At 37.9% G+C, this 13,868-nt stretch overlaps 2 protein-coding genes across 2 annotated transcripts; both read right to left on the minus strand.

Moving 5' to 3' along the window:
* Positions 1-421: 421 nt before the first annotated feature.
* Positions 422-6,938, minus strand: LOC111666127 (palmitoyltransferase ZDHHC20-B-like). The gene is made up of 13 exons (XM_023421355.2): positions 6,792-6,938; positions 5,510-5,536; positions 5,316-5,410; positions 5,075-5,195; positions 4,287-4,356; positions 3,797-3,829; positions 3,478-3,598; positions 2,791-2,923; positions 2,575-2,701; positions 2,404-2,490; positions 2,228-2,307; positions 2,093-2,139; positions 422-2,005 (listed from the first exon to the last, which is right to left on the minus strand). Exons 1-12 carry the CDS (start codon positions 6,907-6,909, stop codon positions 2,096-2,098), a joined length of 1,056 nt encoding a protein of 351 aa, XP_023277123.1. The 5' UTR covers positions 6,910-6,938; the 3' UTR covers positions 422-2,005; positions 2,093-2,095.
* Positions 6,939-8,905: 1,967 nt separating this feature from the next.
* On the minus strand, positions 8,906-13,833 carry LOC111666197 (choline-phosphate cytidylyltransferase B-like). Its single transcript, XM_023421456.2, has 8 exons — positions 13,700-13,833; positions 12,310-12,409; positions 11,771-11,887; positions 11,402-11,553; positions 11,208-11,286; positions 10,967-11,109; positions 10,674-10,862; positions 8,906-9,374 (listed from the first exon to the last, which is right to left on the minus strand). The coding sequence occupies exons 1-8, from the start codon at positions 13,778-13,780 to the stop codon at positions 9,111-9,113; spliced, it is 1,125 nt and encodes a 374-aa protein (XP_023277224.1). The 5' UTR covers positions 13,781-13,833; the 3' UTR covers positions 8,906-9,110.
* Positions 13,834-13,868: the final 35 nt, after the last annotated feature.

Genomic DNA, 13,868 nt, shown 5'->3' on the forward strand with positions numbered 1-13,868 from the left:
CAAAATTAAGGTTTTTGACCTTTTGTCAGTAATAGATATTATTTGAGATTAATAATTTGAAAATCTTGGATAATCCTTTACAAGGAAGCTATGAACTATAAAGGGTCAAAGGAGTTTTTCTGAGTGTCGAGACTCTTACAGCTTCACCTGTTGCACAGTTGAATGGCACTGAGGTCGTTCACCTTTCCCCAGCAAGCCAGTAATTGTTCCCAGCTCATCATGTTTGTGTGCAAGACGAAATGTCTGCTCAATAAGTCATCCAATAGTTACTGAGAAATTTAACTTGAAGCCAAAAACATCAACCCGTAATGGAAACACTGATTTGAAATAAGTCTTATTAAAAATGTCATTTGACTGGAATCTGGACAAATCTATAAGTTTTACATTCTTGTCATTCATTACAAATCACAGTGCACCAATGTTCAAGATGAAGAACCACACTTTATAGTTTCTTATATTACATTTATTGTTACAGAACAATGAAGATCACCCTGCTTGAATATTTCTCTCAATAAAAAAGCAATTCTTTACAGGCCTTACTACATTTGCAGCTCTAGCTGCCTGGAGGTGTATTAAGCCAAGTTCAGTCAGTGAAATTAGTTATTAAACTACTATGAGTACATTCACATGGGCTACCACTCAGTCAATAATATCTACACGTTATTATTATGTACTGATCACTCAGGCAAACTCCACACTGTGCATCATTTCCACTAAATCCAATGTAATATAATGAAACAGCTGCCAGGAGCACAGAGAGGAGCATTTATGACGACATTGGTAAATAAAGTTCACCTCATCTATCCTGGTTTAGGCTCATGGACGCAGTTGAACAGATTCCCCTGTATAAACATTTTTTTCATTGTGGTTTCATTTTGTACTCTTTGCTTTCCAAACTTTCAAATAAATCTTATCATCATCCTGGAAAAACAAATGGAAGGAACACAGATTTAAGCCTTGACCGTTGGCAGTAACACACAAGATTGATTCATTTTATACAACAGTAAAGGATTGATCATGAGCGTGAAAATGTTCAACGGAAGTAAGAGGACAAACATGAGCGTCTGTGATCTAGTATCTTTTTTAAAAGAAAATAAATATAAATAAATAAAATCAATATACAAGGAAAGACAATGAAATTAATTTACAAAAGCTTAATGACAAAGAAATTACAAATATTTATAGTGCAATGAAAAATGGCAATGTCATTGACAATGATCTGGTTATGTGTCTTGATTATTTGGAATTAGAAACAGTTTTAACTGCAGTTAAACTAGATTTGGTCCTCACATATCAAGCTTATATATCACTTGCGTATTTACCCATCGTATAAAATTTGAAATGCAAAAATAATATCTTAAAAGTGTAAACAAAAAGACCTTTAAATCTTTTTAATCATGTAAACTGTCAACTAAATTAGACCCTTTGATAATTGACTAGCGGTCTTAATAATTGCACTGTGCTTGGAGTGAAAAACTGATAAAACATATTGCACAAACTATTGACAGAACTGAAATGTGTCACCGTCTTTTATGTTGAGTGATACAAATCTCGCTTTAGTGGTTCCCACTGCTCTACATCAAACATTTGAGGTTTAGTTATAATGCTGGATTAATACTGACAAAGATGATTCTCTTGTTGAAATGTATAATGTGATTAATCCACGTAGATAAATGTAGACATATTGGCTCAAGGGGGGAAAAAAAGCAACAAAACATTATTTGAATGTCTTTGGCTCAAAACAAAGACAAAACTTCTGAATCACCCCTGAAGGACCTGGTGGTGTGTATGAGGTCCCTGCACAATCTCAGTTGATATGATAACATTATTGTTTAAAGCACAGTAGATGAAGGATGATCCGCTTGATGTACATACAAAAACATGTGGCTTGAGGCTGCACTGTCAAACTCAAAATGAGGTTTGGAGGACGGCTCCTGCGGAGGTGCTGATGCTCCTGATTTAAGGCATCGAAGTTGATGAACTCTTTTACTGATGTGCCTGCGACCTGCAGCAACAGCCAGCAAAGTATAAATAAACACTTGAGGATGACAAACCAGCTGAACTCTACAGTATTCATGTCACATCCACATACCTGCTATGGCTCACTCTCCATTGTCACAGAGACTATCTGACCTCCGTCTGAAAAGAAACCAGTGATTAATTACCACAAACACGAGCCATCATGACGGAAAAATTAATAACGTGATAGAAAGCATCAGCAACACACCAACTTTCTCTTTGCTCTCATCCACTGTGTGTTGTATGTTGTTACCAGGCACACAAGGGTTGGTCTCTCCATCAGCAGGGCTGTAATTTTAATCACATTAGAGATTATCACCCTGCAAACAAAACTGAAAGGAAGCAGATTAAATTAAAAAAAAAAAAAAAAAAACAAACACTTGCCTTTTTCCATTTTGCTGGAGGATGCTGTTTGCTTGTTCAGGGTCTATGTGTACCAATCTGGTAACAAAGGAATGTCCATCCCCCAGACTGATAAAACAGATAAAGTGGCATTAGTGAACATGTTGGAACTGGAGCTAATGCTGTAGTTATATCAGGTCAGAGTAGACTCACCTTGAGAAAACAGGAAACATCCAGTACTTTGCTTGTTCTCCAAACACCTCAGCTACGTTTCTGCTACAGCCGAGTGAGAACCCATTTTTGTCTGGACCATTTGCAAAGACAGGAGCTCTAAAAGCCTCTGAAAAGAATATAAAAATATAGTTAATGGTGACTTTCAAAGGATATAATCAGCAGTTGAATTAAATTCACATATTTATTTATAATTACCTATAGTGGTCCTGTTCTTTCCAACCAGCCATAGATGGTAGCTGAGAAGTGACAGGATGCTGATAAAAAACAGGGCCGCCACGAAAAACAGAAACAAGATGTGGAATTTGGCGTGCGTTTCAGGCAGCTGTTTCTTCAGAGCGGAAAAAAAAAAAAAAAAAGAGAACAAAAGTCTTAGTCTTGTCACTCTGCATGTCTGCAAGAATATTTCTAGTCCTCATGTCAAGTAATCTTAACTTAACAAATGACTGCAGTAACAGATCAAGTCCATTATTGTCTGACATAATCTTATTCATAGTATTTTTTGCTATAACAATATATTTCTTCACTGTTGGGACTACGTGACAGGAACCATTGTCTCATGCAAAGCTGTATGCTGAAGAGAGTCCACTGATAACATCACATGACACACTTGTGCACTACAGTGACACATTTGTAAACCAACTGGTTGATACTGTATCTTACGATGCAATCAGCTGTGGCTGATCACATGCCTCACCACAGCCCACTTAACTTTTAAATTGTATTTAATAATTAATAATGTTTAATTATTAATGACGTCCTTCAGAAGATGTAAGTTCCTCAAAAGATCCTGCCACCACCTTCAATGAACTGCAACCACAGCAAGCATTCACATGCAAACACATGTCAATTTAAAAAAAGAAAATAGGAAGTTTTGGTACTTACAGTCCAGAATTTGATGAAATACTGGACCACTGTAGCACAAATTACTACACAGTAGAGTGAAGCGTAGGCCAAGAACAAGACAAAGTACTTGTAATTTGAGAATCCAACACAGTTATTCACCCTGAGAAGAAACAAGAGACGATGAAACCTCTTCATATTCTCTTGATTCTACAATAAATAAATATAAATAAACAATATGGCCAAAAGGTGACTACTGTAAAGTTAAGATTAATAAGCTGATGGAGAGCACAGACAGAAAACCTAGATCATGATGAAATAAAGAGCAATTTAAATTCATAATTGAATGAGAAAATCCTACCAGGGGCAGTGATGGTCCATTTTTAGCACACACCTTGAAGGATGAGAACACGGAAAAAGCACATCCCATTAGTAAAATCTAGTAAATGTCTACATGTAAGAAATTCAGCCTAAGATAATACACAGAACTCAATATAAGTCAGAATATATCTGTGTTTATGTTGTACATCCTAATGGTTGAAGATCTCATTTTAAAACCCTACAAAAATGTGAGTGAATATTTGGTTTAAAATCACTATTTGCAGCATAAATTAACACTGTTTAACTATGTAGTGTCTTATTTCTCAACAGTAACGCATATGCACTTAACAGTTTTCTCTGTTACCAGATGCTACAGCTAATTTTTTCTTGCAGCCGGAAATAAAAGCTTTTGGATGCTTTGGAAGATAAAATCAGTTTAAGCATGTCTACTCCTTTGGGGAAAACAAAAACAGAAAAATGAAAAGGGAGACAAGCCTTAATTACACAGTGTACAATTTCCAAACACTCACATTTCACAGGTTGAGCAGTGATGGCAGCGGTCAGGTTTGATTACCTGGCAGCTGTGACAGTATCGGATGGCTATTTAGAGAAAATGAAAGCACAATTATTAAAGTAATACTGTATAACTATTGTTTTTCCCCCCTACACACAGTGCTCTGATATCCAAGATATCACCATTAGGGTGTATGTGACGTAGCCAAAATATAAGCAAAATAAGAATTTCAGGTGTATTTTGCATATTTAACAATTTCCTGCCCTCTTCATTTTTTTGTCCATAATATTATTAATTCTATGAGTTAAATAAATAAATATGCGGGCAGTAATTTTATACAGTCTTTTGAAATATCCCTGTGAAACTAAGTAGGTTGATGAGTTGAGGAGCCAGGTGCGACACGTAGAGATAACGAGGCACACCTGAGTCCAATTATGCTTCCTTATAGGTGCAGTTGCGGAAAGAGCCGGATATGCACCAGCAGAGAAATAACAGCTTCTAGCATCACAGAGTACTCTGTTTTAAGAAGACATAAACAGAGTTGCCTTTTCATCCAAAAGGGGAAGACACGATGTAGCAATACCTTTACACAATGTCATTTGCATTGCCGATCTAATGTTGTCCATGTGAGTGACAAACATGAGCTGAACAAAGTGTCTCCGTGTCCGTCTTTGCTAAAGTCAGCAGTGAAAAAAACTGTTACTTAACGGTGTTTTCCCTGGTGGTCCTCTTTTGAGAAACTACTGGGAATTGAAATATTAAGCCAGCCATGGGCAGTTTTGCTGCTGTTAGTGAAAGCCTCACCTCCCCCCGCCGTGCGTGTGTACACGGGTAAATTCTTTGCCACTTTCTTCAGAATCTCTTGTTGCGTATCAGCTCGCTCCTCTCTCTCATACAATTCCTTCTCTGCTCTGGGCAGACAGAACTGACAGGAGCAGAAAAGAAAGCCTAAGTCAGAGAATACCTAATGCATGACACATAGTAAACTTAGGAGGTTTCTATATATGGGTATTTACAAAATCCTTTTTTATTTCTCTTGCCTTACCACTTTTGAGGGGCCCGCTGGTTTGGACCAGATAGTCTTCCAGTAGGACCATATAAACATGGTGAGGAAAATGTGAAAGATGACCAAGTAGCTGACTGTTGAGAGAAAGTTAAGGTTTGATTTGTAGATACACTGACATCTGTGGAATAATCATACAATGTAGAAAATGAACAGTGTGCAGGGGCATCACTTACTTCGTTCTGCATTATTTGGGATTGTATCTACATTAGGCAGAGAAAAAATACATTAGTGAGCAGCAATGAATGCCCTAAGAATGCATGACTACACATCCCCCACCACACACACAGACACACACACACCAGCCCTTTCTCAAACCATGTGGTAGCAGCCTGGCACGGCCAGCAGTGACCCACCCATAACAGAGAGCTTTGTTTAAGCAGCAGGGATGTCCCTGTCCTGTCCACAGCCGCTGAGCTACAGACATAACTGCAGTATATCTACATGCTTATAATGGTATCATCAGTTCCAGCCTGGAACAGACTATAAAAAAAACAACTGTGGGTGAGGGGATAGTACATGATCAATATCTATCTGCTGAATGATACAGAAAATACTCATGCCCACTTTTTAAGCTTGGAGCACTGAGTCAGGTCAATCCTAAGTGAACATGCTTACATATTAAGCACATTTAATTATGAGACAAAAGTATACAACATCTTATTTCACTCACTACTGAATGATGAATGTGTTGACAGTTGTAAAACAAATTATTTGACTTAAAATATAATAATAATCAGTCCCTCTGAATCAATCATTTGCTTCAATATTTTTGGATTTTTTTTTTTTTTACTTTAATGTCTTTAATAATGCAACTATTTAATCCTTTACAGATTAAACCACTTTGACAGGTACAAAAAGTCATCGTTACATGGTATAAGGTTTTGCTTTATTACCCAGTTTTTATCTTGATGCATGATGTTGTAACAGTATCAGTTATTAAGTAAATAATAAGCCTGATAATTTTCTCCTAAAACAAAGTCGAACAGCAGACTCTTTCAAGGTCTTAACCACCTTCCTTCTTCTCCAGCAGCAACTACATCTTCAATGAAAGCTACATCTTTTAAATTAGGGAGCTACAACAAAAACACCTGAGGAAGTTTTACAGTCTTAGTCAACTTCAGCCCATATTTCATGTCACCTGGTGCATTACAAGTATCACGAGGAAATTATTAATCATTAATTTACGGCTGTAAAAGCCACCTGGACTCTCCAAATCTACTCGACAAAAACGTTTCCCGGTTATATTAACACATACGTTGCTGTCATGAAGGAATGAATGTATGTGAATGGTTAGAAGAGTCAGAAACCGAGGTTTGATCGCATGTATGCAGTTTTGGGGGTGATTTTCAATCTCACTTCAACTAGCCTATCAAACTTGGCAACCCCTGAAACTGTCAACACAAGCAGAAATCCGCCCCGCCATAGGCAAACACTTATAAAAGTGAATGTACTTACACACACAGAGCTCCACAACATAAGCGTAATAAGACCAACCGACAACCAGGTTAATAAACAGGACAGGTACCCAATTCAGAGCCCGTTTGCAGCACCTCAGCGCATGAGAGGGCGCCATCTTTAATCCGTGCAGGATATTCGCTGACGGCGACGTCACATCCATGGTTTTAAGAGACGGAGCCAAAGATACTACAAAACCCAGATCCTCGACTGGAACATGCGCAGTTATTTTTGTAGTTCTGAAACGCTGGGTTTATATATTGTAGCCTGACACATAGGTCTGCTTTGGTTTGACTATAGAGTCGTTTAGAGGTGGAAAGTAAGTACATTTACTCAAGTACTGCAATAAAGTATAAGTCTGAGTTACTTGTACTTTACTTGACTATTTTCTTGTCATGCTACTTTATAACTTAGCCTACTTACAAATTAACATTTTACATACAAAACATACGAAGAACTTATAAAATGTGATCCTTTACTACTGTACCAAACAATATGTAAAGGGTAAATGATAAGTTGATTAGGCTACTTGATTTTTCAGTTGACATAAAAACTATTTTGATAGTGGGTTAAGTCATTTTTCAAAATAAAAACGTACATGGTTCCAGTTCTGTGAGGGTGTACATCCTGTCCTTTTAGCTATTTTAGGCCCAATCATTTTAACTTGTTTTTTTTTTATATAATAATTTTGAGGTTTGGATTGTCAGTTGGACAAAACAAACATTGTGAAAGTGTCACTATATTGTGAAATTTTACAAACCAAAAAGTCAGTTGACTCAATGAATCAAAAAAAATTATAATCAGGGATTTCATTATAATGGCAATAATTAGTTAGTAACCAAACGCAACATGCTTACACATTAATACATCAGTAATAATAGTATAACAATATAATAACCTCCTTTGAGTACTTTTATTTTTGATACTTTTTCATGATTACACTTACATACATTTACTTAATTAACATTTTCAGAGCAGGACTTTTACTTTTAATGGAGTACGGCTCAAGTCAATGCCCTGTTATGCATAATTTTAAATATCCCAGCCATACACAAGTCGGACATCTTGCATCTCACTATCTTTGTTTGGCTGCATAAATATTCTCAACTGAATTTCTTTAACCACAGCCTATATTATACATCATACTATACATATACTTTTTATATCATGATTAAGAACACTGAAGGGTAATAACAACTCAATTTGCTGATCCCTGTATTCTATAACTAATGTCTGTTGATTAGAGGTAGACCTGTTTCTCATACCTTGTGGAGCAATAGCAATACATAGCCTACTTCTTGAGTGATGACAAAGGCCTATACACTTTCCAGGAAATCCAAAATGCTTTCTAAATTTACACTCCTCCTTTTTTTTCCATTTACAGATCAGGCCAGTTTAGAAGGCCCATGGTATTCCATGACACAATCCCCTATCCAGTCATTATGAGTTGTTTCCCTTTTACAACAGAAAAAAAGGGGCATGGTGTCTGTACTGTATCATTATCTATATATATTCTTATGACTCTCACCCACTAGTTCGGATCTGATGACGAGATGGCCCCAATCTCCACCCTGATATTTAATGGGAACTGGGTACTTGGGAAACATTAAAGACATAACCATCAAATTCATTTTTATTATCTCCCTATATACATAGCACCTTGTAAAAATGATTTTTTTCACATTACATATAGCCACTGGATCCATTTTAATATTAAAAAAATATTGATAGAGCAGCTTAAGGAACTCCAGCTGTTTTAAAGGGTTTTGTGATTCAGACTTTCTAGCTGTTTGCTCTGAGGAACTTTAGGGATTTATTGCTTCCAAACTAAAGATTTCATACAACTGTATAAGCACCCATTTGGTCTTTCTCCATAAAAGTATCTTAGATTACAGAGATGATTCAGCCTTTTTAACTCTTAGGGGAAGAATAATGTCGATGTAGGCCATAAAATGGCAGGGAGATTTCGATTGATTATCACTAGTCTAAAAAACACACTCTGTACTCATTAACACTCAGTTACCAAGTCTTACAGTATAAGGTCCTTTAAGGGTGAGTATGTCTTATGCAGTTAGCCACTAGACATATAAGATTAACAAATAACAGAAGACAAATCACATCAAAGCAAAATTTAATGTTCTAGTCCTTTTCTTTTCAGTGAAGAAACATTATGTACATGATAATGTATTGCACTTGTACTTGAATAAACCAGTAATAAATCAAAGTACTTCCTTTCTATTTGTTCATTTTATTAATTTCATCCTTAAACATATTATGTACCAGATTAAGACTAATAAAGATGACCCAAGTATGAGGAGCTCATTGTACATGTCTGCTGTATGAGGAGGCAGCTTTGAGAGAGGAGCGTGCGCACTTTTTCGGTGAAGAGGGGGAGGATGGAGAGGAAGGAGGGGAGAGAGAGGAGGGAGAGGAGGGAGGGGAGGCAGAGGGGGAGGCAGAGGCAGGGGAGGAGTCTGGAGAAACTGAGCGTCGTCTGGTGGGACTGCTGCTTGGGGAGCCACGGGGTGAAGAGTAGGGCGACAGGGCCTGGAGCATTCGGCCACTCCGCTCCTGAATCACATGCTAAACAAGGACAGAGACAGAAGAAAGGTTTACTGTGTTGTTTTGTTGCGGTGGGGCAGTGAATCATTTTGTGATGAAATGTTCTGTGGTGTGTTTATTGCACTCGCTTTCACCCAGCCATCCATATTTATTGATACTTGTGTCATTTCCCACATTAACCACAGGGCCTTTTGTCAGTGCTTTGACAAGGGCTCAGAATCTTACTGTGTTTAGGTTTTGGTGCCTTAGACAAAGTTCCCAGTTGCAATGAAACCATGGATGAAGGGACAACAATCACTTGAGTAATTTTGATGAAGAAAACATCTATACATGATCTGAAGTTACAGAACACGTCTTTTTTCTAGGATTTTTAAGCAAATCATTGGATATTTATCAACAAACTGAGATACCATCAGAGATACTACTATCCTTGTACAGTTGTAAGATGTGCTGATTTTCAGGAGTGATTATTGTCTGAGGTAAGATTGATATTAATGAGTTATAACTTTGAGAAAGGAAGTGCAACAGTAGCACCAGACTATTTTCCTCCTTCCCCATGTTGCCCCATGCACTGGCACCCAGGGAAATTGCCCATGTAGCTAATACTATGAACCTCCTAAAGAAACTTCCTGACCTTTTTCTGTCTCATCTGTTGTTGTTTTTCATGTTGTTGTATGAGTGCAAAATAAAACACATTTTAAAAAAGCAATACTGAACATGCCACATGTCTTGAGATTGTGAGATTGTGTTGAGGCTGCTGTTGGAGGGTAAACTGGTATCTCTGCTTCCTCTATGATGGAAATAGCTCTTTGTATAATTGTTTACCACTGAACCCTCAAGGAATTCTTCAACATTTTTGGGAATTTGCTTATTTGCTTTTCTTACTGCTTTCTTTTGATACCAGTGTCATACCTGGAATGAGCAGCTGGTTAGCTTAGCTTAGCTTAGCTTAGCTTAGTTTAGCTTAAAGACCGGGAACAGGGGGAGACAGCAGGCTCTCTCTGACGGTAACAAAATCTAGTAACCAGACCCTCTAAAGCTCACTAATTAATATTATATCTTGTTTGTTTAATCTTTATAAAAAACAAAGTGTAAAAACAATAATTAGTGGTTTCCCGGGAAGTCATGTGAGGAGCTATTTCTACACTGGTTCCCTGGCAAGACTTCAAGAAAGTTAAATATTTCATCAAGATTTACCAAGAAACACCACCAAACAACGAACTCAACCTACAAATGAAAGGTTCTTTATCTGTTATGGTCTATGCGGGATTTTTCCCATCAGTTAGTGTGCCCTGTGGATTAATGTAAAAGTAAACGTGCCCAGGCTCCGTCAGGTCCAAAAAGCTGCAGGAAGTTGCCAATGAATTCTCGCGACTTCTCTTCCCACTTGTGGATGAGGTCCTGGCTCTTCTCCTCCACTCTGTAGACAAAGTGTTTGGACTTCTCCTCCACCGTACGGACCGTCTCTTTCATCTTGTCCACCTGGTTCTGGATCCTGTACTTATTCTCCTGTCAGAAAAAAGACACAGCAGATGACCATCAGTACATGTGCTATTATTTCTATATTTTGTTTTTAAAAAAAATTTCAGTTTAGTAAATATGATTTCTCTTACGTTAATGAATCCAACATTTAGTTCTCGGGCTGTGTAACCTCTTTGCAAGTTGCGTCGAACATAAACGTCATAGTCTCGGACGATGCGAGTGATCAGATCAGATGTGGAGATGCCCTCTGTCCTCTGAGTTGCCACAAACATTCCTGACATGAATACACAAATAATTAAAGCACATGTAATTCATTCAAGTGATATGGTAGATAAAGTAGAATTCATCATAATGGGTTATATGTATCTTTACCTGCTTCCTTTATGTGTTTGTAAACATCCTCTGATCCAGCAGAGGTGTAAGGGATATCATCATGGGCCACAAAGTCAATCTGTGAGTGCAACATGACAGTGTTCAGACTGATATCTGCACACCAGATAACTCAGTTGTTGTCACTGTATGACATGTTAAGAAGCTGTGTGTCCAGTGACTGCGTGACCTATGACCTTGTGTTTCTTGAGGAACTCTGCGGTAAGGGTCCAGGGAGCGTCCCGCACCACCTCATCAACGTAACGGCAGTGCCTCAGGGCTTCGTAGCGTTCATCCTCAGTCATCACCGTGTAGCCCTTAAACTTGTGTGTGAGTTCATCACTGCAGACTAGGGAAACAGGAACTTACATGTGATGTCTAACCTCAAATCCAAGACTTTAAACTGGAATTAAAATGGAAGATTTAGCCCAAAGACCTGTAAGATACTGGACTTTAAAGGCCATTATCACGCTAATGCAGCTCTGGGTGACAATGGCCCATATCATGTAAACACAAGGTGTTTTTACTGCAATGTGTTAAGAGGGGGAGTGACATTTCTACCTTACCTCCTACTATCAGGTAAGTGTTCGGGAACACATTTTTGGCCTGCATCAGAGCTCGAGCATGCCCCGAATGGAAAAGATCAAAGATCCCATCAGCGTAGACTCGCACCGGACGATGAGCTGCAAGATAAGAAATATGAGACCATGTCCTGACCCCAATGTAATTTTTAGGGATTTACTGATATGCCATTTTAAAGCAGATACTGATATCCGATCAGCCAATAAAGATCTTAATACTTTTCTTTCGTTGCTAATTTGTCAGTCATATGGCGTGACACATTTCTGGAGAAGAAGATCATAATAATAACAACCTTACAATCGGGCAAATAACTAGCAGTAAAACAATATCGCACTGATACTGACGTCACCTCTTACAGCTGATGTCAGCTGATACCAACATACTGAATGATCTCAAGTTAGTGACTCTCTTGGCTTTCCTGTATTCCTTTCTGTCATTAGCTGGGGAAAGACCCAAAGACACTCTCAGTTACTATACATGAAATTCATTAGCAATGCAGACAGAAACTATTGAGAGGTGTGACCTGGTGTTCCTCTCCGTGCTTGGGCAATAGTCAACTTTTCATGGGGGATCTCTGATTCACAACCTGTAGACTTGGCAAAAGCAGCCGGCTCCCGCAGAGCCTGAACAGACAGACAGAAAACACAGAGGAAGGAAAAAAAATGTTCTAATTTAGTTCATCCGTCCATCTAAACCACTTCCATCCTGTTCAGGGTTTCAGTATACATTAGGTGCAGACTAAAAGTACAGACTGAACAAGCTGCCATTTTATACAAACAAGCATATTCATACTTGCATTCACACTTAAGGGCAATTGTAAAGTTTCCAGTTTACCTGACCTGCATATATTTGGATTGTGTGAGGAAAAGGGTGCTACTGGGAGCATACTAGCATTCAAAAACAAAATAGTGCAGGGAGACGATATACAGCAACAGAGTTATTGCAGAATTTAGAATGAAACTAATGGAATATAAACAGTACTTTATTTTAATAAAACATAAGGTATTGTAAATTTGTAGGTTGGGACTCCTCTCTAAATTTAACATCATAAATAAATTGTATTATCAAAACAAGATAAGCTTTGATAATAACTTGATCAATCTCAGCACTCAGCAAGTAATGAGCATCCTGATATGTCATGGACTTTGTGTCGTGTGTAGATACATATAGTATACGCAGTTTTATCTGATGTGTTGTAACATATACTTTGAACTTTGATTCTGCTCAAACGTTGAGTGTTTCTTGTGTTAAACTATATGATTATTCAGTTTAATGGCTTAAAATTTGTTTTGAAATGCTCAGTATGAATGCTACAAAGTAACGTGCTTCAATGCTTCTTTTATATTTCTCTCTTAGTCCTTATAGTTAGCCACTGATTTCCTACTTCACACCATCAAGAAGTCAGTATACATGCAGGAGTTGTATGTTATGTTTCCACAATCAAGACACAAATGTTAGATGTTTATGTGCAGACTATGCAGTTAAATTTTACACTTTATGATTCACACTTTGTTGATACATTTAAAGCAATGCTTAACTGATTACAATAGAATTAGTTAATAACTATCATTTTTAATCATTCCGAACAAGTGCTTAATATCACTTGGGAATAATCATCATTGTTTTGCTATTCCTACATCGTTGCACTCAGCTAATCAGTTAACTCTCCACTGCCAGGCACAGGTCAAATAACCACAGAGGAAACGTTTACCTCTGTAATATTCAAAGCCTGTTACATAAAAATACAATATGAGTCCCACTGATACGTGTTCTCATTCACAGTCTTTAAATAATGTACAAAAACAAGACAGCCAGAACCTCCTTTATGGGACTCTGAGACCCCATATGATTATCATTTGAAGTGTAGGAATAAAGAAGGTGGCCATGTTTCATATTTACAGAACAGGACTTACCCTGCGAGGGCCTCCTCTTTGGCTCTGTGGGGCCTGTTGTTGTTGGACGTTGCTGCCTCGGCCCCGTCTCCTTCCAGCCATCCTGAATTGTTCTGCTGCCTTGTCTATTAACAACACCGCTGCAGCCACCTGCCACTCCTCTCAGCTGGTTTAACTAGTGCACACGGAC

This window comes from Seriola lalandi, unplaced genomic scaffold, assembly GCF_002814215.2.
Source record: "Seriola lalandi dorsalis isolate HSWRI2012SDOR001 ecotype SW California unplaced genomic scaffold, Sedor1 jcf7180002054672, whole genome shotgun sequence".
NCBI classification, from domain to species: Eukaryota; Metazoa; Chordata; class Actinopteri; order Carangiformes; family Carangidae; genus Seriola; species Seriola lalandi.

What these genes read in the sequence shown, in the direction of transcription:
- LOC111666127 (XM_023421355.2), bottom strand. Translation starts at nt 6,909, where the DNA reads ATGGCGCCCTCTCATGCGCTGAGGTGCTGCAAACGGGCTCTGAATTGG. An exon ending in CCCAAATAATGCAGAACGAA is followed by an intron (nt 5,411 to 5,509) that starts GTAAGTGATGCC and finishes TTCTCTCAACAG; the next exon opens with TCAGCTACTTGGTCATCTTT. An exon ending in ATTTCATCAAATTCTGGACT is followed by an intron (nt 2,924 to 3,477) that starts GTAAGTACCAAA and finishes TCCGCTCTGAAG; the next exon opens with AAACAGCTGCCTGAAACGCA.
- LOC111666197 (XM_023421456.2), bottom strand. Translation starts at nt 13,780, where the DNA reads ATGGCTGGAAGGAGACGGGGCCGAGGCAGCAACGTCCAACAACAACAG. An exon ending in AGTTCCTCAAGAAACACAAG is followed by an intron (nt 11,287 to 11,401) that starts GTCATAGGTCAC and finishes TTGCACTCACAG; the next exon opens with ATTGACTTTGTGGCCCATGA. An exon ending in TAAATGTTGGATTCATTAAC is followed by an intron (nt 10,863 to 10,966) that starts GTAAGAGAAATC and finishes TTTTTCTGACAG; the next exon opens with GAGAATAAGTACAGGATCCA.